The sequence below is a fragment of the Festucalex cinctus genome, chromosome 3, assembly GCF_051991245.1.
Source record: "Festucalex cinctus isolate MCC-2025b chromosome 3, RoL_Fcin_1.0, whole genome shotgun sequence".
NCBI classification, from domain to species: domain Eukaryota; kingdom Metazoa; phylum Chordata; class Actinopteri; order Syngnathiformes; family Syngnathidae; genus Festucalex; species Festucalex cinctus.
Window position 1 is genome coordinate 14,152,851 of NC_135413.1, and position 27,199 is coordinate 14,180,049.

General features: G+C 42.8%; 1 protein-coding gene across 1 annotated transcript; it reads right to left on the reverse strand.

Moving 5' to 3' along the window:
* Positions 1-375: 375 nt before the first annotated feature.
* On the reverse strand, positions 376-24,948 carry pamr1b (peptidase domain containing associated with muscle regeneration 1b). Its single transcript, XM_077518016.1, has 13 exons — positions 24,780-24,948; positions 21,409-21,534; positions 20,834-20,948; positions 12,575-12,792; positions 9,827-9,934; positions 7,758-7,928; positions 7,478-7,669; positions 5,325-6,161; positions 5,074-5,250; positions 4,311-4,377; positions 3,899-4,128; positions 1,400-1,758; positions 376-1,326 (listed from the first exon to the last, which is right to left on the reverse strand). The coding sequence occupies exons 1-13, from the start codon at positions 24,907-24,909 to the stop codon at positions 763-765; spliced, it is 3,294 nt and encodes a 1,097-aa protein (XP_077374142.1). The 5' UTR covers positions 24,910-24,948; the 3' UTR covers positions 376-762.
* Between the last annotated feature and the right edge of the window lie 2,251 nt (positions 24,949-27,199).

Below are 27,199 nucleotides of genomic sequence, written 5' to 3' on the forward strand. Positions count from 1 at the left end.
ATGGCACATTCTGCCTGAAGTTCACAATTTGAACACATCCCTTAAATCACCAAGCAGCCTCTGAACATAGAATGGAAATGTACTTTTTATTGCCTGTTGCAATACGCAAACTGAATAATGAAAGAGGGTCAGGTTGGAAGTAATTGATTTAATTTGAGCACAGAGGAGTGAAATGATATGTGAATAATATGCTCCGTTTATGGTTGTGGAAATGGTACTACTCTGACCTGGATTCATTTGCTTCATAACACAGAGCAGTTATTTTTTATTTATTTTTTTACTTATAGCGTCCATGTAATTCCCTCTTTGATGACGTATGAATGGTTCAGTACATGTATTGCATTTTATAGTGACACAAAGAATCACAATGACCAGAACTCCACTCCGTTCTTTAATTAAAAACATCCTGTTTTTCTGTCTTTCAATACAATATATACATCACTTTTAGTCATATTATTTAATAGAAAAGTCAATACATTACAATATGCTGTATATACAGTACATACCGATGTGCGCATATAATCATGACATCCTCATTTTAAGGAAGAACTTTTAGTTATTTTCAAGTCTGTAACCTCAGACTGGCGAACGAGACGTCTTCTGATCAAAAGACATTTAATGTGTGAGCATCCCTTTACTTAGAACACGGTCATCCAGTGCTGCCCATGTGCAAGACACTACTAAGATGAGATGAAGCAAACAAAAGTAACAGAACCGAAAGATACACAGTACAGAAAAATCTTGAGCCAAACAGTACGAGTTCTATTTCATACTACTCTCTATCCAGTCTTTGAAGTTTGCAACATGAGTGTAGACTGTATAGAGTTCAGGATCACACTCCCCTTGGTCATAGCCAAAGCTTACTAGTCCCAGAAGTGTCCAAAGTCTTTTGCTTCCCTTTTGAGTAAATCCGACGGAGGGATTCTCTTTGTTGTCAGTGAGTGCAGGGAGGATAAGGATTCCCCCAGTGTCAGAGGGACATATGTTCGAGGGTCCATAATTTGGCTTCTGGCTTGCACACAGCATGTTGTCAGTAACACTGACCGGCACCCCGTTACGGGCATATTGGTGCTCGCATGGGACGATGTCAGCGAGGTGAACAATGCCAACTCTTGCTTTTTCGTCTGCACCCAAAGCCGAGTCCGGAAGTGGAGACCAGCCTGTCACAAGCCCTTGTCCTGACATCTCGCTCTCGCTGTGAATGTCTGACAGGCAGAGGGGTTGTACTTTCTCACCAATCTTTGCTTTGTCCAGTAACTTGATGACGGCTATGTCCGAGTCGAGAATATGGGGGTCGTAATTTGGGTGAATAACGATGCTGGCCACCTTTGGGAGAAAGACAGAGCGTAGTCATGAATGAAATCGCCAAGCTACAAAAGTTGATCTCTGGGGAGCTTACCCTCAGGTGCTGGAGACCTTTATTTTCCCTGTGATCGTCACGATAGTGTTTCCCCACCACCACCTTGATTTTTGCTGAATCCAGAGGATAAACCTTGCCCAGCTGTGTCACGCAGTGGGCTGCAACCACAATGCTCCTTTGGTTCACCAGAGCCCCACTGCACACCAGCTGCCAGTCAGAAGCTCGGATATGGTTGCTCGGCCTAGCGCTGCCGTTCTTCTTCACAGATCCAGTGTGGCTATCTGCCTTGGTCAACTTGGTCGCTGCACCATTGGTGGTGCGACGGTAGATGGCCACGAGCCAAGGCCAATGAGCCTCTCCCGGCCTCTCGGGGTCAAAGGTTGGATGCTTCCCACATACTACCAAAGAGGAGGTGACAGGAAGAGAGGATAGATAGGGAAGAGCAGGATGAAGAGGGAGAACAGGTTAAATGGGGCTCAAAAGTGTCATTGAACCTTCTTGCAATTATCTTCTGAGTGCCTTTTACTATAGAAATAAGAGAGCATTGCCATTTTGAAACATGTTTACCGAAATTCAAAGTAGTTACTGTTAGGACATTTTATTAATCACAAAAAATTCATGTATGTCTCTCATAAAATGAGCGTTGTATGATATCAGACACTGGCTGTTTCTCACTATGAAGCAGGAAGAAGATGTTCTCAACTCGCCAAGTACGCTGTATGCAAGAATGTTCTTACTAAGAACACATACTAGTAATTAATAAGTACTTGGGCTAATGTGAACGGAGCTATGGTGATTCAAGTAGAAGATTTTGTTTAGTTATTTCTAATTGTATTATACATTTTTTTTTTGTACAGTACTTTATTACATCAGGTGCTGTTGTGAAAGTATGTAAGTTCAGCTTAGAGAATATTTTTGATATTGTGAATTTAAAAATAGTTGGAAGTAGGGCTACACGATATTGGAAAAACATGCGATATGCGATATACTTGCTGAACATAGCGATATCGATATCCATCCATCCATTTTCTTGACCGCTTATTCCTCACAAGGGTCGCGGGGGCTGCTGGCGCCTATCTCAGCTGGCTCTGGGCAGTAGGCGGGGGACACCCTGGACTGGTTGCCAGCCAATCGCAGGGCACACAGAGACGAACAACCAACCACACTCACAAGCACACCTAGGGACAATTCGGAGCGCCCAATCAACCTACCATGCATGTCTTTGGAATGTGGGAGGAGACCGGAGTACCCGGAGAAGACCCACGCGGGCACGGGGAGAACATGCAAACTCCACCCAGGAAGGTCCGAGCCTGGACTCGAACCGGAGACCTCAGAACTGGGAAGCGGACGAGCTAACCACTCGTCTACCGTGCCACCCGATATCGATATTATTGCGATATTTAACATGTACCTAAAGAAATTACTTTTTTTTTTTTTTTTTTTATTACCTAATGAAAGAAAAACATTTTTCATGTGGCAAAATAAGCAACCTTGATGTAATCTTAGTTAATTAATTGTAATTATGTCTTGATAATTTTCAACTATTGAATGGCGATGCACATTTTAGTTAGCATATGACTGGTCAAATTCATATAAAAAGCATAAAATTCCATATAAAACTTATTGCATGCCTTTGCGATATGCATATTGCAAGGTCCAATATCGCGATATTGATATTTTTTCGATATATTGTGCAGCCCTAGTTGGAAGCACGTATTTATTATTATTATTATTATTATTATTATTATTTAAAAAAAAATCATCGAGGCATTACATTTTCTCACATTTCTCTCTTGTTTACACATTCTCAATGTTCAAACCTTTATATTTTTTATAAAATAGGTACAATTTTTGTAGGGTGAAACTGCACACCTTGAAGTTCCACTATAACAAAAATGTGAACAAACATAAATTTTAAAAAGATCCATTCTGTCATGTTTTGGTTCTGTGGGGGTGGGATTTTGTTTTCCTTTGGTGTTTTTGGTTATTTGTCATGTATTCCTTGTCTCTTCCCTTGTCTCGTTACGTCTAACCACGTCCACCTGAGTGTCTTCCCTTCCCCGTGTGTTGACCAATCAGCTCCCCAAGCCTCTTGTATCTCGCCCAGGTGTCTAGTTGTTATCTCGTTACCATGTGTATTTAATTACCCTGCTTTAGTTCAGTTCATGTTGAGTTATATGTTGTCGTTGCAGTCATCCCATGTTGTCCATGCCATGCCTTGTTGCCCTCGTGTTTTTGTCGCGATAGTTTGTTTTTGACCTCCTTAATTTGCCTCGACACCCCCCAAACGTGACACATTCTACCAAACGATTGAGTTGGCGTTTGAGGTCTTAAAACAAATGACTTGTATTTGATTTCTTGATGTTAAAATACTGATTGGTCGAGTGGGTAGTTAAAAGGTTATAATCCAGTTTAAATTAAAAGGTCGATCAATGACTAATTAAAACATATGTATATGTCTTATAAATATGTAGCTTGAAGTGTTACATGATGGCTTAACCGTACCCTATTAACATTATGGACCTCTGCTGCCCTCACCTGGTGAACAAGATACATGACGCCCACTCCATTTGCCAGTCTTGAGGCAAGTACGACGAGGGCTGCCATTGTGGTGGTAGAAGGGAGACACACAGTCATACTCGATGTGTGTGTAAAGATGATGGAAACCTGGAGCCAGCTGTGAAGGTAGTGGTGGCCCTTTGGTGGGGCCGTCAGACTGGATGTGGTGACCCACAGCAGTGGAGTACAGTTTGTGCACTGGAGTCTTTCTGAAGGAGATACACCCATGTGGAACATTTTAGTGCATATATTCTTCTTTTGAATGTGAAAAATGAAACTTGAATAAAGTTTATATATATTTTTTTCAATTATTTAATTAATTAATGTATTTATTTTCGGGGGGCACTTGCTGATTTCTCAATAATGGTAAACCTGCCAACAAAAAACAAACCTGAATGGCGCTTGAGGTGGCAGGATTCTCTGTCTGACCAGTTCTGAAACTTTGGGCTCCCGACATGCTGCAACAAACATGCAGACGCATCGCAATAAATTCAAAGTTCAATTCAATTCAAAAGGTGATGTTCATATATGACAGGCCAACAGATCTGTTGATCAAGAAACATACAGACATATTTCTTTAAATTTGCTGATTCATAAAAACAGGTCTCAGTATGATGCTGTTTTTTTTTCATAAGTCATTTACATAGTATTCTCCAACTCTTAACCACCAACGGTGTCCCTTCAACAGTCTAACATGATCCAAAACAAGAGCTGTATTAAACCTGATGTAAGTATGACCATATGTGTTACTTGTTATCAAAGATGACATCATAGGGTGTTATTCTTTTATTTATTTTTTTCCTGTTAACAGTTGTTAACTTTTCTGTTTTTGCACGTGTGACAAGGTTAAAAAAACATTCTCCAGATAATTAAAAACAAGCCTTTGCAGAATGCAGGGCAGCTCTACGCAACATCTACATGAGCTAACATCGACACAGCCACCATTTTGAATGGCTTGTCCTCATGAGGGTCGCGGATGGGGATGGAGCATTTCGCAGCTGACGTTGGGTGAGAGTCCGGACATGAACAAACAACCATTCAGACTCACATTCACACAACACTTTCATTAATAAACGGAAGGTCTGCCACCCTGTGGCACAGTGTGTAGGATTCTACAGGATTTTACATAAGTGGGCATTGGGCAATGCCGTTACCTCGAACACACAGGGGCTGTTTTCCACTCCAGGTACCATCTGGTCGGCAGCTTCGCAGGGCGTCTCCACTCAGAGCGTAGGAGTGATTGCAGAAGAACTGCACAGCCTCAGGCTTGGCCCCTGGCATCACCACGTGATAACCGTGATAGAGGCGAGGGGGAGGTGGGCAGCTCCTCTCTGGAGAAGAGCACGTCATGTTCAAGGGGAGTATGAGGGCAAGGGGAAACTTACTCATTAGCATTCTGTCTTACCGATGAAGCTCTGGTTTTTGTCCTTCTCTTGTTCCTTCTCCTTTTGCTCCTTTTGATCTACATCAAGTTCCTTTGGTTTCTCAGTCGGACTTGTCATTGCTTTGTCATCTTTAATTGGTGAGCCTTCCTTTGGTTTGCCACTTTCCTCACCTCCTGCCCTATACAGCGTATACTGTGTAATATTGACTCTGGAGGGAATTATTTTCCTCTCTGGTAAAGCTATTGTATGATTGTATTTCCTCAATTCAGTCATATCATCCGTGACTGTGTTGTTCTTTGCCATTTCCTGCTCAGAGATGTCGACTGTGTTTATTTCCTCTGAGACGGCCGGCCGCAGCTTCGTGTCGTTGGGTCCAACTTTGCCAGAGTCTTTTTTTCCATTCACTTGCTCCTCTTTTCTTTCCTTCTCGCCTTGCCCCTTGTCTTTTATCACCACTGTGTCAATGATATCAATCTCCGACTTTGGGGAATGGCTGTCTTCTTTCTTTCCAGGTTTTACTATTTCAGGTTCTTTATTCTCGCCTGTGTCCAGGCCATTGTCTGGGCCGACATTACCCACTTTATCTTCACTGCCACTAGTGGTTTTCTCCTGGCTATTATTTTTTTCCTCTTCATTCCTATCCTCAGGAAGAGTTTTCCCTGGAATAGTACCAATGTTTTTGTCTTCTGGTGTTGTGGTCCAGCCATCACTTTCTTTTTTTATACCCGTGTTCTCCTGACTTTTTTCTTCAGTTTTGCTGATATCTTTCTCACTGTGTGTTTCTTTTTCATCTTTATCTGCACCTTTTGCTGTCTCTTTTCCAGTTTCCCTTTCTGCTTCTGTGAGTGTGTTGTTCACTGCAGATAAAGAACATGTTAAAAGATTCATGAGAGAATTATAAGTTTCTTGCCCATCATCTAGCAAATTTTCATTTTGATGTTGAATAGTGTAAATTGGCATGTAGACAATTATTTCACAGCAAATATTGCCATCACATTTTAAACAACTTCATCGACTGCAGCATGTTTGCATAATTCCATAAAAATCTTAGGTTTATTTTGAGATTTTTTAAAGTCCAGCACAGCATTGCTATATTCTATGTCAGACTGTCTGTATTTTTCCTGATATCCACTAGCAGGCAGTGATCCAACATGATGCAGCACCATTCAGTCCAGAAGGAAATTGTTTGGAAAAACATTCTGGTCAAAACTGATCTTGGAAGCTGAGTGTGTTTATCATAACAATAACAAAATAATTTGCAACAAAATGGAATCTCAACAGTCTTCCAGTATCATGCTAATATGTGGCAACGTTTTTTTTTTTTTTTTTTTTTTTTTTTTAAAGAAAAGGTTCACACACTGCAAATGGCAATTTGGTAACTTCTAAAGCATTTTGGGTTTATCAGGTAAAACTCAGGCAAATGTGTGTGTATTGTACAGCAAGCATTTAGGCTATTTGATTCAGATGTGACTTTGAAAAAAACTGAATTTCAAAAATGTTGCATGAAAAGTCTAGGAAATGTGGAAATTAAGTCTTGGTATTTATGCCATTGCATTTCCATAACAAATCAGGTGTGTCATTTACATCAAAAGTTGGACACAATTTTGTTTGTGACTGCAACTGTTTGGCTGATGGACTGATTATTCTTCTATTCCAGCATGTTAAAGGCTAGTCTTGAACTTTTTAGTTGATAACAGAGGAAGTGTATGTAAAGTCAGTATGATAACATTGTCGAGGGATACGTTTCACAGCTGTTATTTTGTTGCTTGACGTTAAGGAGGTGTTGTATCAAGATTTTCATCTTTTTAAACAAAAACAAAAGTGTTGGTTACGACCAAAACATGGCTAGCCTTAGGGACAACACATTTTAGGAAATAAAGAGCTTGCCTTCAATCCAAGTTAAGAGTTTGTTATAGCCTCAAAACTTATGTGGATGCTTGATCATTATAGTCTTTCTTTTTATGTACCACTAAAGCTAAAAAAAATAAATAAATAAATAAATGACTCGGAGGATGGTCTTAGATTTGACTCCCTCTGCAGAGCAAAATATGAACCACGAAAATGAGTTATCTTAGTAATGCAAATCTGCTTGTTTGCCCTTGAGGACTTCATCTAATTTAATAAACAAAGGATTTGGAAAAGAAAATTAAACATTCCATTTACTTGGCCTGACCTTTGGTACAAACAGGATGAGTTCCACTCCAGGTGTTGTTAGGAAGGCAGGTCCTTTGAGAGACTCCACTGAGTTCATAGGGCTGATGGCAAAGGTACTGGAGAGCAATTAAAACATCATTGGGGCCATAAACCAGGAAGTGGTCCCCGTGTGTTGGCTTAGGTGGCAGAGCACAGACTCTTTCCACTGGAACTTGAAGACAGAGAAAAGATACACATTAGGTGAGGTTAGTATTTCCTATCATCATTTTCTACTAAATCCAAATTATTATTTTTTTTACCACACTGTGGGGCAGGTGCACTCCAGGTGCCATCACTTAGGCAGATGGCAGACCGTAATCCCTGTAATTCAAACCCTGTGTCACAGTGGAAAGTGATCCGTGCCCCTGCGTGATGAAACATTCCCTGTATGGATCCATGGGTGGGCACAGGCGGCCTGCGACATCCCACCACTGCGCAGAAATACAAAGTGCGTGCTCAGATCATTTCTAAACATGTTCTGTCTGTAAGGAAAATATTAAATCGTGTACGGAGACTTTAAAAGAGTTTGGTAGCCTCCCTCAAGCACTGATTAAGTGCCTTCCCAGCTGTAACAGACCACACAAATACACCAATGTGTGACTTGTGCTTCTTGTAGGCCACAGGTTAACATTTAAAATAACACTGTGAGACTTGTTAACTTTAATTCATGAATGTTGAAACCTCCCAGACTCGTTATTGAATTGTATGAACAGTTTACGGCGCAAAATGGAGCACATGGCTTGTAAACATAAATACTGTAGGTGCAATAAAAACAGTTTTAAGCTAAATGTTCCATTTGCACAGCAGTAAAATATGATTTCATGAACAGTTTAGGGAATATTGCAAAGCAATATTATATGAACGGCTACAAAAAAAACATGTTATACAAAAGTTGTTGTTTCTACAAGGTTTGTTTTGCAATGCATTGACTTTGACTTTGATGAGCGTGTTATCTTTTAGTTTGACCTGGTCAGTGGCATTAGCTGTAGTTTTTTTAAGCTCCAAACCAATTATTTGTCCCTATAATCTTGGATTTTCCAACACATTAAATTTCCAATCTTTCACTTCCTGATGGAAGAAAATGTTGTTGGCTAGCCAGTGGTGTAGAAAGTGCTAAATCTGCAGATGACTCCTTTTCAGGGTTGTGAATGTCTTTTAGATCAGAGGTTTGTCCACCACAGTTTGAGTGGAAAACTTTCATTTTTATAAATGTAACACTTACAGGAAAATGACAGCTACTTTGAGTTTCCCTGGCAGCATGTCAGATTAACACATGCAGGCTTCCAGCAGATCAAATTCATTATTGGTGCAATGAAATATCTTTAAGTCTTTCGTAACTTGTAAAACGTAAGACAATTTATCACTATAATGTTAGATTGTAACATTTCTCATGTTGCTGAAATAAAATTGACATGCTGGAATTCCCAATGGAGGACAGATAAATGAACCGCTTGCCATTTTATGGGAAGGCTGGTTCAAGAGAGAGATGCAGACTTGTTTTACCATTTATTTTATAGCCTTCAATGTAACCCTGAAAATGACACCACAACAAAAGTGTTTTTACAGATTCTTCTGGGAGCTGTGTAAAGTATAAAAACACAAGTTAAGTTCCAGACACCCATTAATGCAAGACCATGAAGGACCAAAATGATTCTCGCCTCTCTGAGGGAGCACAAACTCACTTCTTCCACTGTGTTGGGGAAAAACTTAGTGATATTAACAGAACAACACACATTCTGTATAATTTTCCTTTTCCTGCTTATACTTGACATATTGCAGATTTTTTTTTTTATCTTAATTCCAGGACAGCTCATCTCCACCCAGCCCAAAGTTAAAAGCCTCATCCGCTTTTAAAAGAAAGAATCACTTTTTCCAATTCTTACAAGCTTTGCTTAGCTGAAGTGTTGAGAATTAATTATCGGGTTAATAGACATTTGTCAGCCAGGAAATTCACAAATGTGTAAAATGACTTGCTGACGTTTATTTCTATACAAAATAGCCATTATCAGACCAGAAAACACAACTGAGAGTTTTTTTTGTTTTTTGTTTTTTTTAGGGCGTAAAACATCAGTTTTTCACTATTAGCAACAGCAACAATGGACAATGGCGAACGGAAATAACAGCTTCTGGTGAAAATGATATCTGCGTGTAGGAAACACGCACCATTTCATAACATCACACCAGACAAGAGGGATTGCTCCTGCGGTACCAATTGACTAATGATGACTCATTTGACCCATGAATGAATGTCAACAGTGCCCTCCCAGCAACAACTAAAAACAGATGTGAGTGGGTTTGGTCCATTTTTATGAAGTGTCTGGAGACTTACCATTTTCACACCTCTTGCCTGTATAGCCAGCCAGACAGGCACAGTGATACGTGTCAGAGCTGTCGAGGATACAAGTCCCGTCGTGTAGGCAAGGAGAGGAGCTGCAAGCTGTCACAAAAAATATATATATATATATAAATATATATGTCATGATTGGGTTTTTGTGCATGACAGGTCTTTGTTTATTTTTCTCTTGGCAGGTCAGGGTGTGGCGGGCAGCTGAAAGAACACCTGGGCTCAATCAGTTAATCAACCGTCCTGGATAAGAAGCCTGGTCTGCACCCAGGCTGGTGCCAGAGAATTCCATCCCATGTGTTAGTGTTACACAGCATTTTTCTAGCGTGAATAATTGTTGCATTTTGACTTACGTGACCAAGAAGCCTTTTTAACCTGTTTTTGCCCTGGATCTTTGTTTTTTGGTTATAGTCTTCTTCGCCAAGATTCTGCAGCCAGCCCACCCTCTCCCTGCCTGATTGCCTGCCTCCTGTGTTTTTTGTTTTGGGATCTTGCCAGACCTCAGCGAAATAAACTGTGTTCTACTACTAGTTGCTTCTGCATTCCGGGGTCCAACCTCAGACGATCCATAGCAATATAATATATATATATATATATATAATCAGCGTACATAAGTGTGTATTGTAGGTAATTAAATATTTATTTAAAGGTGAAACAGTGATCATATTGGAAAGTCTGAAGTGGGAGGAGGAGTATGTACAGTACTCGAAGCTGGCACCATTTCAGTGTCATTTTCACTTTCCATTTCTAAATGTGTGTGGGCATGTCTAGAAATACATAAAGCAGTTTTTATGAGATGTGGCTTAGCAACTAGTACAGCAAATGTGTCAGATTTTAAGAACAGCACAGTTTTGTTTTTTAATAAATACTCTGACATAAGCCTATCCGCGACACTTGTGTCTGTCATTTGCTATTGCATCTTAAAGTTGTTTAACATTAGGTTAAATCAGTGAAACCAACACTATCGACTGTAGTTGTGATTCATGCAAGGCTCTGTGAAACTGGTTCCGTGAGGCAGTTGCAATACAAAGGTGGGTGTGGGCGATATGGTGAATCTTTATTTGGTCAATAATTTTGGAGTTTATGTAAACTTAAGGGTTCCATGCAAGAACTGCAACAAAAAAAATTGAAAATACATATTAAAAACAGGCTTTTATTTGATATTGAATGTATGGTAACGAGAATGTCATTATACAGTTCTAGTTCTACAAATGAGGAGGATATTAAAGTGGGCCCGGAAACCTAAGCACAGCAAATTAAGCTCAATGAAACACTTGTGACTCTTCTTGATGATACTCTTGGTTTAAAGAAGCAGTGGAAATGTAATTAAGTTCCATTGCAAACCAAGAGCACCATTTAAAAAAGTTTGGGAAAAAAAAAAATCACGTGTTTCATGAAGCTTCATTTTCCCATCACGAGTTGCCACATAAAATAACCACAGGCACCACAAAGCTTTTAAGTGAATTTGAGAAGAAGTGGATGTCACAAATCCGATTATGTAATAATGTATTCTCCAGGGAGAGCTGAATAGTTGTTAGGCGTTGGTTTTTCATGCAGCATCTCTTTGTTCCATTGTACTGGCTCACCGTATCAAAGGAAACTTGGGTGGACACCAGTGGGTCGTACCTGTACTAATTGAAGGCCAAGTTACATCATGTGACAAACTGAATTCGTCACATTGTCAACAAGACAATGAAACTGGCCCAAACATGTGGAGACAAGAGGATCGGTCTGCAATAATTAGTTGGCATGAGTCACCTAATGATGGTGAAACAGCTCATTTGCCTGACTTGCAGACAGTGTGGGTGCAATTCCTACTCATTGAATGTATGAATGTGAATGAGTGTGAAAGGTTGTCAGTCTCTGTATATTACCTGTTATTGACATAAAAAGGTATGTTGGAACCATAACTGGTGTCTTGACTTGCACCCACCATTATTATGTTGTCTAAAATTGGAAAAGACCAACCAATCACATACAAACATGCCAAAATATTTGTAATGAAAGGCTAGTTTGTTCAGTTTGACTCAAAGCTGAACTTTTTGCGCTTTTTTTTTTTTTTTTTTTTAAACTCATTCACTCCCAGCCATTTTCACAGAAGCAATCCCGTTCGCTCCCGGCTGTTTTACTGGATTTTGACTGATTTTGCAAGGCCCACAGAATATTGTGTTCTATTGCTATAAAAGCATGGAACATATCAAAAGAAAGATTAAAGTCTCTTCTTTCCTCAGGAAAAAAAGTATGTTTCTATCTGTTTCCGTTTTGCAGCAATTAGCATTAGAAGAGAGCTAAGTTTCATCAGTTTTCACAAATCTATTTAAAATTGTAAGTAATTGAGCTTTTTTTCTACATGGCCCTGGTTGATTTTCTTTGCTCTGCTGCCACCTGCTGGCCGTTTGTGTAATAACTACCATTTCTGCAACCGTTCTTTGCAGTTGAGAGGCTGCATCAAAGCCTTCTGTATACTCTAGCATACCCCCCCATCCCCCCCCCCAAAAAAAAACACCAAAAAAACGTATAAATACGTCTTTGGGACACTTAGAACATTTAAAAAAAACGTATGTATACGTTATTGGGAGTAAATGAGTTTTAATCATGTTCAGAAATAATTTATTTGGTCATTTGGGAGGACCGCTGTACTTCATTAGTGAGCATGTCATTTCAAATGTGCTCCTCAGTATTTTCTTTTTACTTACTTAGCTACCAAGTTTAGTGATGCACATTAAGACATACCTGAACTCTCTTGGAATGTAGCAAAGAAGCCATCAAAATTCTTGTAACCATCAGACTCAAAATGAACGTGGAGACTGTTGCCCGTGCTTTGAATGGGAGCAGGTCTGTTGTTTCCACAGAACCGACCTATAACACGAGAGTTGATGCTGTCACCATCTCTGACCTCCACGAAGTCATAGCGACAAGAATGATGTACCTCCAAACTCAGCATCATAAACCTGTTGGCACGAAGACCGACATGAATAAAATAAGAAAGCAAACACAATCCAACACCTTAGCAACTGTCGTGACACTCTCCCGCCGTATGCGAGCACCTGTGTTATCTGGCAGCGCTCCACCAGCTGCCACCGCAGTTGTGATGCTTCACAGCACTCAGAAGGAAAACAGCCAATGCGGCGTCACGAATGACAGTAATTACTCTAACAGCTGCAGAAAGCGACTGGGACTGCTAATACATGCTTTGCTGATGTGAAAGGTGAGTCAGATGGGTGTTCCATTGGACTTGGCACAGTGCAATTTAATACTTAAATGTATGATATTGCTCATACATGTGCAAGAATCGGACTTATTTTTGTTCTATTCTTATCGCAGCGTCCATGTAGTGCCAAACACATTTCTTTCTTAGGCAAACAATTTACAAACCTTGCACTGGGCTTTTGCTTTGGAAAACTCAATGAAGTTTATCACCCAGAACATTACAAGGATATTTATCATTAACACTCCTTTTGTGCCTATTAAACAGAGAGAATGCACATATAAATACTTTTCCATTTGTGTGGCTGACGATAATTACTGCTGATAAACTGCATGATGGCTCTAGCCTGGATAAATTTCTTAATTATGTAAGATCAGTAGCTATTAAATGAATTTGTTGGTCATTTATAAAAACATCAACTATTTTATGACAAGGCGGGGTCAAGTAGGACTCAGACGCAGGCGTAAGGTAGGCCACCAAGGCAGCAGGTTTATTTCCGGCCAACAGTGGTCTCCTCTCAAACTGAGAGGAGAACAGGGAGGGGAAAAAGTGGAGAACAAAAAGCGCTCCACTAGGGAGGAAAAAACAGGCAAAAGGTACTGGGGACAACAGAAAGCGCTCCGCTAGGGAGGAAAAAGGGCACAAGGCAAAAGGGGTAACTAAAGGCGCTCCAAAAGGGAGGAAAAGGCACAAAAACAAGGCAACAACGCTAGGCAACATGAACGAGGACATAAGGACTGTGGACGCTTCCATGCACTGACGGTGACACTTCGGCAACGGAGGGGAGAATGCAGGTGGCTTTTATTGTGTGGGTTGATTGGTGGCAGGTGGTGATAATCATGGGCGGGGACCGGTAATGAGTGAACGGCAGGAAGGGCAAGTGACCTGGGGTGAGAGGAGAGTTTAGGATTTCAGAGTAAAACGGGAAACAGAGACACAAAAATAAAAGCATGAGCCGCCACGCCTGGTAGCGGCGTGACAGTACCCCCCCCTCAACGGCCGGCTCTTGACGGCCCAGGAATGTCAGGGTGATCTTCATAAAATTCTTCAATTAACGAGGGATCCACGATGAACCGGGAGGGGACCCATTGCCTTTCCTCCGGGCCGTATCCCTCCCAGTCCACCAGGTATTGTCTTCCGCGGCCCCGATTACGAACATCCAAAAGTTTCCTAACCTTGTAAACGGGGCCGCCTTCAATCATCTCCGGGGGGGGTGGGTCGGGTTCGGAGGGCACCAGTGTGCTTTCATGAACAGGCTTGACTTGGCTGACGTGGAATGTAGGATGAACTCTGAGGGATCGTGGCAGACGGAGTCGAACGGCGGCAGGTCCTATGGACTTGGTTACTGGAAAAGGCCCCACAAAGCGCGGGGCCAACTTTGGACATGGTACCTTGAGCCTGAGGTGTTTGGCTGATAGCCAAACTCGCTGGCCTGGGCGGTATTCTGGTGCCGGTCTCCTCTTCCGGTCGGCGGCCCTCTTCACCCGGTCTCCCTGGCGTTGAAGCGCCGTCCGGGCCGCCGACCAGACCTTGTGGCACCGACGGATCATGGCCTTGACCGAGGGGACCGTTGCCTCCTCTTCCAGTTCGGCGAAGAATGGCGGATCGTAGCCGTGGACGCATTTAAAAGGGGTGAGACCTGTGGCAGATGTGGGCAAAGAGTTGTGCGCGAGCTCGACCCATACTAGATACTTGCTCCAGGTTGTCGGGTTCTGGGAGACGAGGCATCGGAGACCGGTTTCGAGCTGCTGGTTCAGCCGTTCTGCCTGCCCATTGGCCTCAGGATGGTACCCAGAAGTCAGGTTGGCTTTGGCACCTAGGGCTTTACAAAATTGAGTCCAAAAACGGGAGACGAACTGTGGTCCACGGTCGGAAACGATGTGTAAGGGGAAACCATAAAACCTGAATATGTGGTGGATCATGATGTCGGCTGTGGTCTTGGCGGATGGGAGCTTGGTTAATGGGATGAAACGAACCATCTTAGAGAATCTGTCGACGACTGTGAGGATTGTGGTTTTACCATGGGATGGTGGTAGTCCGGTCACAAAATCCACTGAAATTTCCGCCCATGGTCTGGATGGAATTGGTAGTGGCTGGAGTAGACCCATCCGGGACTGGTTTGACGTCTTGTTGCGGGCACAGGTAGGACAAGCAGCTACGTAGTCCTTGATTGTGGTCTCCATTGCCGGCCACCAGAATCTCCGGGCGACAGCATACACGGTCCTGCGAACTCCAGGGTGGCAAAATAATCGTGAAGTATGGGCCCAGTGTATTACCTGGGCCCTCAGTTCCTCAGGCACAAAGAGTCGGCGTGGTGGGCATGACGTGGGGGGAGTGACGTTCCGTAGTGCCTCTTTGACGTCGTCCTCAATTTGCCACCTCATGGCCCCGACTATGCAGTCCCGGGGCAGAATGGTCTCAGGCTCGGCTTCCAGTGGTTCGGACTCGTGAATTCTTGATAAAGCGTCAGCCTTGATGTTCTTACTGCCGGGTCTGTAGGTCAGAGAGAAAACGAAGCGGTTAAAAAACAAAGACCATCTGGCCTGTCGAGGGTTGAGTCTTTTGGCCTGGCGTAAGTATTCCAGATTTCGGTGGTCGGTCCAAATCACGAAGGGGAGTTCGGCGCCTTCCAGCCAGTGTCTCCATTCTTCGAGAGCCACCTTCACAGCTAGGAGCTCCCGATCACCGACCGAGTAGTTGCGTTCCGCTTTTGATAATTTTCGTGAGAGGAAAGCGCAGGGATGTGTCTTGCCGTCCTCTTGACAACGCTGGGACAGGACTGCCCCAATACCAATACTCGAGGCGTCCACCTCCACCACGAACTGGCGCTTGGGGTCAGGGACTCTGAGGATAGGGGCATTAGTGAAGCGAGATTTTAAGTCCTTGAATGCCCCTTCAGCTTCCGTGTTCCACCTAAATCGAACTTGCGGGGAGGTCAAGGCGTGCAGGGGGGCAGCAATGGTGCTGAAGTTTCTGATAAATCGCCGGTAGAAGTTGGCGAATCCGAGGAATTGTTGTACCTTCTTTCGTGAGTCCGGCGTGGGCCAATCCCGCACGGCGCTGACCTTGTCCGCTTCCATCTCCACTTTTCCGGGTGACACGACGAATCCCAAGAAGGAGATGGAGTTGACGTGGAACAGGCTCTTTTCTGCCTTCACGTAAAGCTGGTGATCCAGCAGGCGTTGCAAGACTCGGTCCACGTGGCTTCGATGGCTTGCTTGGTCAGGAGAGTAGATTAGGATATCATCCAGGTAGACATACACAAAGTGGTCGATGAAATCTTTGAGTACTTCGTTAATCATGGCCTGGAAGACTGCGGGAGCGTTCGTGAGGCCGAAAGGCATGACCAGGTACTCGTAATGTCCCCGGGGAGTGTTAAAACCAGTCTTCCATTCATCTCCCTCGCGGATCCGGATGAGGTGATAGGCGTTGCGGAGATCGAGCTTCGTGAAGATTCTAGCTTGTTGCAGCTGGTCAAACACAGAGGACATCAATGGCAAGGGGTACCGGTTCTTAACAGTGATGTCATTCAGGGGACTGTAATCAATGCATGGGCGTAGGGATCCATCCTTTTTACTCACGAAGAAAAAACCTGCGCCTGCAGGTGAGGAAGACGGTCGGATGAGGCCGGCCTTCAAGGAGTCGTCAATATAATTGTTCATGGCTTGGCGTTCGGGTCCTGAGACCGAGTACAGTCTCCCCTTGGGGATGGTTGATCCGGGGATCAGGTCAATCGGGCAGTCATACGGTCGATGGGGAGGAAGAGTCATGGCCTTGGTTTTGCTGAAAACCTCCCGCAGGTGGTGGTAGCAGGAGGGAACGGTGTGCAGGTTCGGGTATTCCTCTTGAGCGGACGAGGCGAGGGACACCTGGTGAACCTGGGCTGTGGTGTTCCGGGGTGCGGGTTGTTCCAATCTGTGAGTCATGCAGTCCTTTCCCCACTCCAGAATGACTCCAGAGTTCCAGTCGATTCTGGGATTATGTAGACGCAGCCAAGGGTGACCCAGAACCAAAGTGGGGGAAGCAGAATGGAACACATGGAAGCGAAGGGTCTCGAGGTGCTGTCCGATGTGCACTTCCAGAGGTTCAGTGATGTGGGTGATTCTGAAAAGTTCCTTGCCGTTCAGCGCTCGAGCCTGTATGGTTGACAGAAGTGGCTCGGTGGAGACTCGTAGTTGCCTCACGAGCTCCCAGTCCATGAGGCTCTCGTCGGAACCGGAATCGATGAGGGCTGACAGATTTGTGGTGACATTGTGGTGGTTTATCTGCATTGGCGTAAGTCTGTGATTCTTGGCGGGTCGGGGTGACGGAGGACTCACCGGAGAGTGAGCCTTTGTGGTGCAGGATTCCACCAAGTGCCCAAGACCACCACAATAGTAGCAGCGGCCCTCTCGGCGTCGGCGCTGCCTCTCCTCCGGCGAAAGTCGAGCCCTTCCCAGTTGCATGGGTTCGTCGCTAGCGAGGTCCACCTCTCCTGGTTCCGGTCGGGAAGGAGCGATGAATCGCGGCCTTCTGGCCTCCGGTGTCCGCGTCCAGGGGATAGGTTCCTCCCTCCTTCGCGGTCCGCCGATCTTGGCCAGCTCCTGGCGACGATGATCGGTCCGGATGGCGAGGGAAATCAAGGCGTCCAAGTCCGCGGGGAGATCTACGGGAACCAGAAGCTCTTGAATGGCGGGTGAGAGTCCTTTCAGAAAATGGTCGTGAAGTGCGATGGCGTTCCAGCCACTGCTCGTTGCCAACGTTCGAAAGCGAACTGCATAGTCGCTGACAGATTCGTTGCCTTGCTGAAGTCGGCTCAGTGCTCGTGCCTTCTCTCGGTCATTGTTTTCTGGATCAAAGACTTGGCGCAAAGCGATTCGAAAGTCCTGTACGCTTTGGCAGACCGAGGAACCCCTGGCCCATTCCGCGGTCGCCCAGGTTTTGGCCCGTCCCGTCAGGTGAGACAACATGAAGGCCACTCGGGATCGGGCTGTGGGAAATGCCTGTGGTAACTGTTCAAAATGAATGTCACATTCTGTGAGGAAAGTCTGACAGCGTCCGGTTTCACCGGAGTATCGTTCTGGGGAGGCCAGTCTCAATCCTACCCCGGTGAATGGCGTGGTCGGTACCGAGAACTCAGGGTGAGGAATCTGTCCAGTGGGAGCTGGCGCTCGACGCCGTGAAAGGCCTACCAGCTCGTGGACCTGGCTGGTCAATTCCTCCATCCGGGACAGCATGGTCTGTTGGATCCGGTCCTGGTTGTTGAGCCGGGCCTCCTGGCTCTGCAGTGCGGCCTCGACCATGCCTGCTGGGTCCATGCTGGCCGAAGTGTACTGACAAGGCGGGGTCAAGTAGGACTCAGACGCAGGCGTAAGGTAGGCCACCAAGGCAGCAGGTTTATTTCCGGCCAACAGTGGTCTCCTCTCAAACTGAGAGGAGAACAGGGAGGGGAAAAAGTGGAGAACAAAAAGCGCTCCACTAGGGAGGAAAAAACAGGCAAAAGGTACTGGGGACAACAGAAAGCGCTCCGCTAGGGAGGAAAAAGGGCACAAGGCAAAAGGGGTAACTAAAGGCGCTCCAAAAGGGAGGAAAAGGCACAAAAACAAGGCAACAACGCTAGGCAACATGAACGAGGACATAAGGACTGTGGACGCTTCCATGCACTGACGGTGACACTTCGGCAACGGAGGGGAGAATGCAGGTGGCTTTTATTGTGTGGGTTGATTGGTGGCAGGTGGTGATAATCATGGGCGGGGACCGGTAATGAGTGAACGGCAGGAAGGGCAAGTGACCTGGGGTGAGAGGAGAGTTTAGGATTTCAGAGTAAAACGGGAAACAGAGACACAAAAATAAAAGCATGAGCCGCCACGCCTGGTAGCGGCGTGACATTTTAGAAGCATTTTGGAGCCAAAGTTGGCGCTTCAACACATCCAGGGTATATAAAAGATGCAAGTGATGTGCGTATGACATTAGAAGCCTTCAGAACTAATACTTTAATGCATCCATCCAATTTTCTATATCATTTTACTGTCGTCACTGACTTTGGGTAAAAGGTGGGCTACACCTTGGGCTGATCAACAGTCAGTCAAAGACTGTCTTATAGTTCTTATATTATCTTCAATGGAGAAGTTACACTATATTACGGTTCATATACTTCATATAAAACATATTTCACAAGAAAGCATTAAATGTCTACTCTTAAATGCAGTAAATAATACTTTCAAAACCTGAAAATTTACAATATTCGGGTTTTGAAAGGCCAAGTAAACACGTGCAAACCCCCAAATATGCTCTTATACATGTTTTTAAAAACCTGAATAAGACGCCCTGTCTAACCCAAATATTTGGTCATAAACACGGATCAGGGTATCTTCTTTGAATGGAGTTTCTCATCATTGGTTTGTGTTCTGCGCATGCTCTATTCCCAAAGAATCTTGGTCTGCCTGTATACGTGCCAGCCATCTTACGTTGCCACTCACTAAATGAGCCAAAATTGAGTACATTACGTTACGTATGTTATTTTCTGTCGCTACTGCGAAAATGCCACAGTGTATGTGACCATATAAGTCCTTGCGTCTGGCATGCAATCCACCGGAAATGCAAGCAGAGGTAAACAAAAATGGTGAAAAATGGCGACGCAGGACAGAACCACACTTTTGCAGCAAGGAGAAAACTGACTATTTTTTTGGTGTAGTGAGTGACATGAATATACTAATATCTTTTATTGACCCGAGAAAGTTCAATAACATCTATTTGTGTAATGATGTTATCGGTTCATCGCGATTTAGATCGCAATATAGATGTAGAAGTACGGTAATCTCTGTCCACTCATGTATGTAAACAAGTTATCTCAAATGTTTTGAAAACCGAAATATTGGACTTTAACAGAATATTGACTCCATGTAAACATAGGTATGTCTTTTGAAATCTAATGATGTCTCCTCAATGCTGTTTTTAACCATTAAAGACTGCACAAACACTTGACTATCAAAAAAAAAAAAGGTTTATGTAACAGAGAAAATAACACACTGGGAATGTTATCATTCAACCGCAAAGTATTTAAATGGAGCAGGCCTGCTGCATTTTCCAAACCTTTAAACTTGCCATTATTAATGACACATACTGCACAGATATCTGAGCTGAACAGACATTTGGTCTATTGCCATTTATTAATTATTATTACAGATGGGCGTGCCAATTCATATTCCAATGAATGCTTTAATACCAGTCCAGGACAAGTCTTGACCTGAGCTGTCATTTTATTATTTTGAATATTTATTTATTGTCTTTTTATTCTTTTGATTCCACAGGGCTAATGTGTTTTCACAATTGATATCCATCCATCCATTTTCTTGACCGCTTACTCCTCACAGGGATCGCGGGGGTGCTGGAGCCTATCCCAGCCGGCTTTGGGCAGTAGGTGGGGTAAACCCTGGACTGGTTGCCAGCCAATCGCAGGGCACACAGAGACAGACAACCATCCACACACTCAAGCACACCTAGGGACAATTCGGAGCGCCCAATTAACCTGCCATGCATGTCTATGGAATGTGGGAGGAGACCGGAGTGCCCGGGGAAGACCCACACAGCCACGGGGAGAACATGCAAACTCTGCCCAGGAAGGCCGGAGCCCGGGCTCGAACCCGAGTCCTCACAACTGGGAGGCGGACGTGCTAACCAGTCAACCTCCGTGCCGCCGAATTTGATATTCAATTCAATAATTGCAATCTTGTACAACAAGTAAAAGTTCAGAGAGGGAAGTTATTATTGTCTTTTCAATAGAAGGTTTGTGTGTGCGGCCTTACCTGAGTTCTATTGTAAAGGGTTGGTCCACCTGTATGGTCCAGTCACACCTAGCGTTGTTGGGGTAGCTCTCCAGAACTATGTGACCCTGACGTTTGCGGATCACTCCACCACACTCTGTTTAATACAACAAAAAGAGCTTGCTGTATTTGGGCACTTGCACACAAAGTGGCGTGCAAATAAAATTTTACAAGCTTTTAATGAGAGCCTAACTACTATGTTGGTCTATAGGCTGCACATTCATCTCATTTGGCTCTCAGGACTCAGTGCTGAGAGTCAATATGCTTGACTTAAAGAAACAAAGACAAATCTATCATACAAAAAACATGAAGACGGTTATATTGTGGGGAACATTTTATCCTGGTAAAGCTTTAGAGTCCAAATGTTACATATGAAATGGTTTTAAGTATCCTGATTTTTTATTAAGAAGCCCTCATGGCCATGGGCACTCTTCCAAGAGGGCATCGTCATCCCTGATGTAGGTATTGCCAAAGGGCAGGAAATGAATTTACTTCATGCCACAGAAATGTAAATATGTATACAGTAATGTATTCCTCAAGAAAATGATCTCACTCACTCATGCAGTCTCCACCAGACCATCCGGGACGACACTCAGCACAGTATTGGCCTCGGATGAAAAAGTCATCTTTAGGACCCCATGTCCCGTTGTTACACCGCTTACAGTTCTCAAAAATACTGCAACCTGAAAGAAACAGAGAACAGGACCAAAATCATCCACAGTCGACAATAGGGATCACCAATGTGGTGCACACGGGCACCAGGTAATCCACAAGGACCACATGGGTGTTCTAAAAATGGCTCACCTGTGATGAGACATGTTCGAGGAATGTTGCGGAAGGGATTATTCAAAATAGTAAACAATGGCAGAGATTTTATGAAAATGAAATGTCTTTCCTAATTACTGTGAGAAACCCTGAACATCATCAGTGTATTTTCATAAATTTATATCATTATTTATTATCTATAATCTTAGTCATTCTTTGCAGGGGATAAAGAATTTACGACTGAATGGCTTTGAGTATTTATCTGCCTACATGGGATGTATACTGTTAGTGTTCAAATATCCGTTGAACACTAAGTGTTATTTATTAGCCTGTCTATGGCATTTTGCATTGTTTGTTAGCATTAAAATAAACAGAAAGGTATTTTTTTGTCATAATACACACCATATAATTGACTTTGCACTGATTAATTTGACAGTGAACTTTTTAACTAACAAATGTTACTTGTTGCGAAGTGAGTTCACTGCCACCATACAGCACTCATATCCCAAATGTTTGCTCTTAAGTCTAAGCAAAAAACTGGCTTAATGATGGCTTGTATCTTGAAAAACATGTAAGCCGCTTTACTCTTATGTCAAGGCACCAATGTACCACAACGTCCTATAATCTTTTTTTTTTTTTTTTTTTTTTTTTTTTTTTTTAAATAATAATCATTTCCTGCTAATAGTTAGGGGATTGGGGGGGCGGGGGTCAGAACTTCAACTCAAAATTGTGCAGGGAATGAATCATACAGTGTCCTTGGAAAAATAAATCTTGAGTCTACAATGCTATTTAATTCCCTCATCAAAACGTCATACATCACTTCTTCCTTTGCTCATGTCTTACCCTTCCGCACAACATCTGCTTATTCTGCTGGGCCTCCATTCTTGTAATGCAGAGTCATCACTGCTATAGACCGGCAATACATTTCCTTTACATACATGAACTCTGTCAAACTCATTACGCTCATCTTTCACTGCAAAAGGATGCTGAAACATTTCTACGACTTCTAGTTTCCTGACCAAACGGATTTTCACTTAAGTGGCTGCTTGGTCAAATGAGGGGGGAGGAAGGCAAAGTATGACAGGTATGAATGTGAACACATGGTCAATTATGACTTCACTGTACTGTACTGTACACAGCCCCTTTTAGTGCATTTAGTGCTTTACAGCTGAACACAAGGTACTTGTATCCATCTTAATTCTCAACATCTGTTTTTCCTCTATAAAAGCACATTCATTCTGCAGAAAACATGACATTCTTCTAGAAGAAAATGGCATTTCAGAAAACAACCGATTTAGCAGCAAATTGAATATGTGTGCTGAAATGGCCAGTACTGTATTGTCAGTACAAAATTATGTGCACCTCCTGCAAGAACAAACATAAACACCTTGAATCTCATTAAACAGTCTCAATTCACAAGTGCTGTTTTGATGTAAGGTTGGCCTGGAAACAAATAAGATCAGACATAATTAAACTCGAGGTTTTCCATCACACTTATTTGTCTCCCTGCAGTGTAAAGGCCAAAGGAGGCAGACAGCTCTTGGTGTTATGCCAAGTACATGGCAGGCAGTACTGAAAGACTTTATGATGAAGCTGACTAAAATCAACATAGCCTAGTAATCTCCTATTTTACTGCCTAAAAACATGCCACTCATGTGTCAAAGAGCACATTCACGTGATGAATTGACTCAGTCTGATTTTTTTGTTGTTGTAATATGTTGAGTAATCCACCTATTACAAAACAGTAAAAATAATAATTGGGATATTTTACAGAGGGACACAGAGTTGTTGTTTGTTGTTGTAAACTATCCACCATATTATGTACATGTGGCCCGAGTTGGATCAGCTAATATGGGACAGTAGGGATGCATTCAACAATCTCCTCTATATGAATACAACAACCAATTAATTTCTCAGTGAGAGACTTGGCTTGGTTGCTTTTGGACCTGGAACCTTGATTGTGAGCCAGGCTCTTTCTAGGATCCAATATCTCACGCCGACACAACATCTTGTTGAAATTCTACCCAGAAGAATGGAAGTACGTGGCATTAGCTTCCATTTTCAGTTCCTGTAGGAGTAGCAGCCAGCTGTCTCAATTTGTTTTAATATCGTAGACGGGCTCTGTATGGCTCCTGATTAGACCACAGATGGGAAGGAGAGCCCTTGTCTATATTTCAACGACACACAAGTCAGGAAGTACGTTTTTTGCCACAATGGGGAGAACAAATGAAGATTATGAGCTAAAACTTTGAAGGCTGTAGCTGCCAGCCAATACTGTATTTAAGTGAAAAGAAATTCTTATAAAGAAATAACCATTCACACTCACTTTCACACATAAGGAAATTTTAAAGTATACCATGTAAAGTATACTATTTTTGTGCCCAGCACAAGTCTAGTGCAAAGCACAATCTAACTGTGTGCGGGTGTTTTCTTTCTTTTGGTATTTTGCCAGACTAGCGCAGATACAAGTGTTTGCGTTTGAAAACAGCTGACTTGATTCTCCACCAATCGAAGCGGCATGTGACGCCATGGAACATGATTTTTTTTATTTTATTTCCCTTACAAGAACGAAGTGTAATTGCGCATCCACTATAGTAGGTGGCAGTGGTGATCTCATTGTCAGAGAATGTGCAAAGCGTGTTAATTCTTATGCAGAGGTGTACTTGCAAGGGTCTTATAGACAAACTATAAGACTAAGTGCAATTTCTGCAGAAATTGCATGGGAATGCTGAAAGTTGAATGCTAGTACCGGGTAGCTGAATCCTAGTAGTGTTATAGTCTTGTCTTGCCGAAACGCCTATCCAGGTGTAACAAATTCACAAACCTACTGAACTAGTCTACCTCAGACACGAATGAAGCTGTGCCCGTTTTTATGCCAAGCGTATGGGTGCCTGGCTACGGAAATAATTTTGGAATGAGGGAGGAAGCTGGACAATTTGCAGAGAATAAGCAATCATGAGGAGAACATGCAGACTGCATAATGACATTTCTTTGAACAAATCTATTTCTAAAATTAGCTAAGCTGATACTGGGGATGGACATAAAGTTAATCAATTAATTTTTTATTTGCAATGAAATTCAATTGAGAGCATGTTGGCAAATGCCAAAATGCTAACGTTCCACATTTGTGCCGGTTGTCTGGCAGCGACCGTTAAAGTTGTACCTGGATGGATGATGCAGGGGTCACACTCATTGATGGCGTTGCGGCAGCAGGGCACAGCGTAGCCCACCGACGTCCCCTGCAGGGGGCATTTGCAGCGGATGACGTCATACTCGCAACATCCCCTGCACATGACGTTCCACTCCGGACCTGGGCAGTGGTTGTGCAAATACCTGTAATCTAAATCAGATAACACAGTACTTTAGAGACCAACAAGCCTAATTTTGAACCACAAGGAATTTACCAACATGCGTCATGTGTACAAAAATAGAGGACGATAAATGTGGTTGAAAAGAAAGGAGGATGTCAAATGTGATATTTGCCTGAGCAAACTTGACTTTAATGTACACAGAGGGCTGCTGTGTTTATGCGTGTGGCTGCCTACTAGTGCTCTCGTTGTTTCCACAGCTATGAGGCCTCAAGCTCCTCTTTGGAGTTAGCGCATCTGTGCGTTTGCATGCCATGAAGTACATCAAATCATGCAAGCTGCTATGTGAAAGTCACCGCGACTGACATTAGACAGTTCTGGCGGCATTCTAGGTACATTTTTGTGTGGTTATGTAAAGGGTGTTTTAATTTTGGAAAGAGACAGGGTTATGTCCTTGTGGCAGAAGGAGAATTAACAGATGCGGCACTTTAAACTTGGCAGAGTGTTCTTCCAACAGTTAGCTCATCATCTCAATTCTTATATTACACGTCATTTGGATATTAAAAACAGACAGTCACTTCAATTGCTATTAATGTAACCTAATTTGATAAAACTATTTAAACAGGAAATGGGGTGATTTTTTTTTTTTTTTTTTTTTTTTTTTTTAATAACTTGACTTGCGTTGACTTTACACAGTGCTTAAAGAATGATCGTCTTTTAAAATGTACACTATCAATGACAAAGTGTAAAACCTTCCGCTATTCTTCCTCCACGACCGAAGGTACAACACATTTGATATCAATCAACTAGAATTGGGCCAGTGTATTTCCAGAAGGTTAATTTCACTGCAGGTTTTCAAATGTCAGATTTTATGCTTCATAAAACTGCTTGAAGCTTTATGCTGTTTTATTTTTATTTTTTTTATAGCCAGTTGCTGAAATCATTTTTTATTTGACAACGTGGGTTTGGTTGAATTTGTGCTTTAACCTCGACAGCTCCACCAATTTTTGACTGCAGTACATTTGTCTGCTGTCTCAAGAATACATGATTAATGCCTCCAACTATACACACCAGGCCCTTCATAGACACACCACACACTCTATTCAGGCTGTCAACCAACCACTAGTTGCAGGTTCTTGTTGTAGCAACAAATATAAAGTCACAGACACATCAATTTTGTTTTTGTATACTGTCGTCCTTGTGTTGTCATATTTCGAATCGTCTGACCAAAAAGATAATCTTACACTTCATGTCCAGATGGTCATCCTTTGGGGATTTCCATGTTGGAACCACAGACATGCACTGTAAAGGCGGACCAGGTTTGTTTGTAGAAAAGTTGACGAGACAAAACAAAATAGCATCCAACACAAGTAAATCTTTTTTTCTTTTTTGGCCATTTAAAACATAGCACATTTTCACTCTTCTTCTGGACAACTAAAAGACTGACGAATGATTTCAACCTGGCATGTGACCTTAAAATGGAATAAGTGATGTATCGAGGAACAGTCTGTGAACAAGGACACCATTAACACTCATCTGCTTTCACTCACAATAGAAAAATAGTTCCTACCAAATACACTTCAGATGACAGATGTTTTGTCTATTGCCCACGTTACATCAATTGTGCACTGTGGATTAAAAGCATCATCAAGCAAGTTACTGGCGAATGTCACCATTGTGTTTACTGTGACCTCTAACCAGCAGCAATGGCTTCCAGCACAGAATAAAAAATGTGTTTAAAAGGTGTGATGACTGCCATATGGGGATCGGAAGGGGGGTGAGGGTGGGGTGGGTTGGTGGCAGACACCATCCCTCGTGAGACCATTTGCTTCCTCCCTACAAGGTAAAGGACACTGGACCATGTGAGTCGAAAACCTGTATTATAGGACATAAACATGAAAAGACCTCAGAGTTAGCCTGGTAATGTCATTAGACGGGATGGTGCTGTATGGTTGCCTGAACATGGGTTCGAGTTGAAAGTGTTGTATTTTTACTTTATTATATGATCGATGACCAGGTTTACACAAAAATATATCAATTTCTTTTCAAGATTGTTCAGCGGTGGACGTGCCAAACAGTATCACATTAAATTATTAATATATTTAGCAAAATGTATGAAAAAGTAAATCAAGGAATTTATTTTTGTAACGCCACCAGAATACAAAAAGGAAAATTCCAACATCCGAGGTCCACGTTATGTCATTCTGTATGAATCTGCTAATTAATTAGTGACAAATACAAACAAACAAAACTCCACTTTGGTTGACATTTTTTT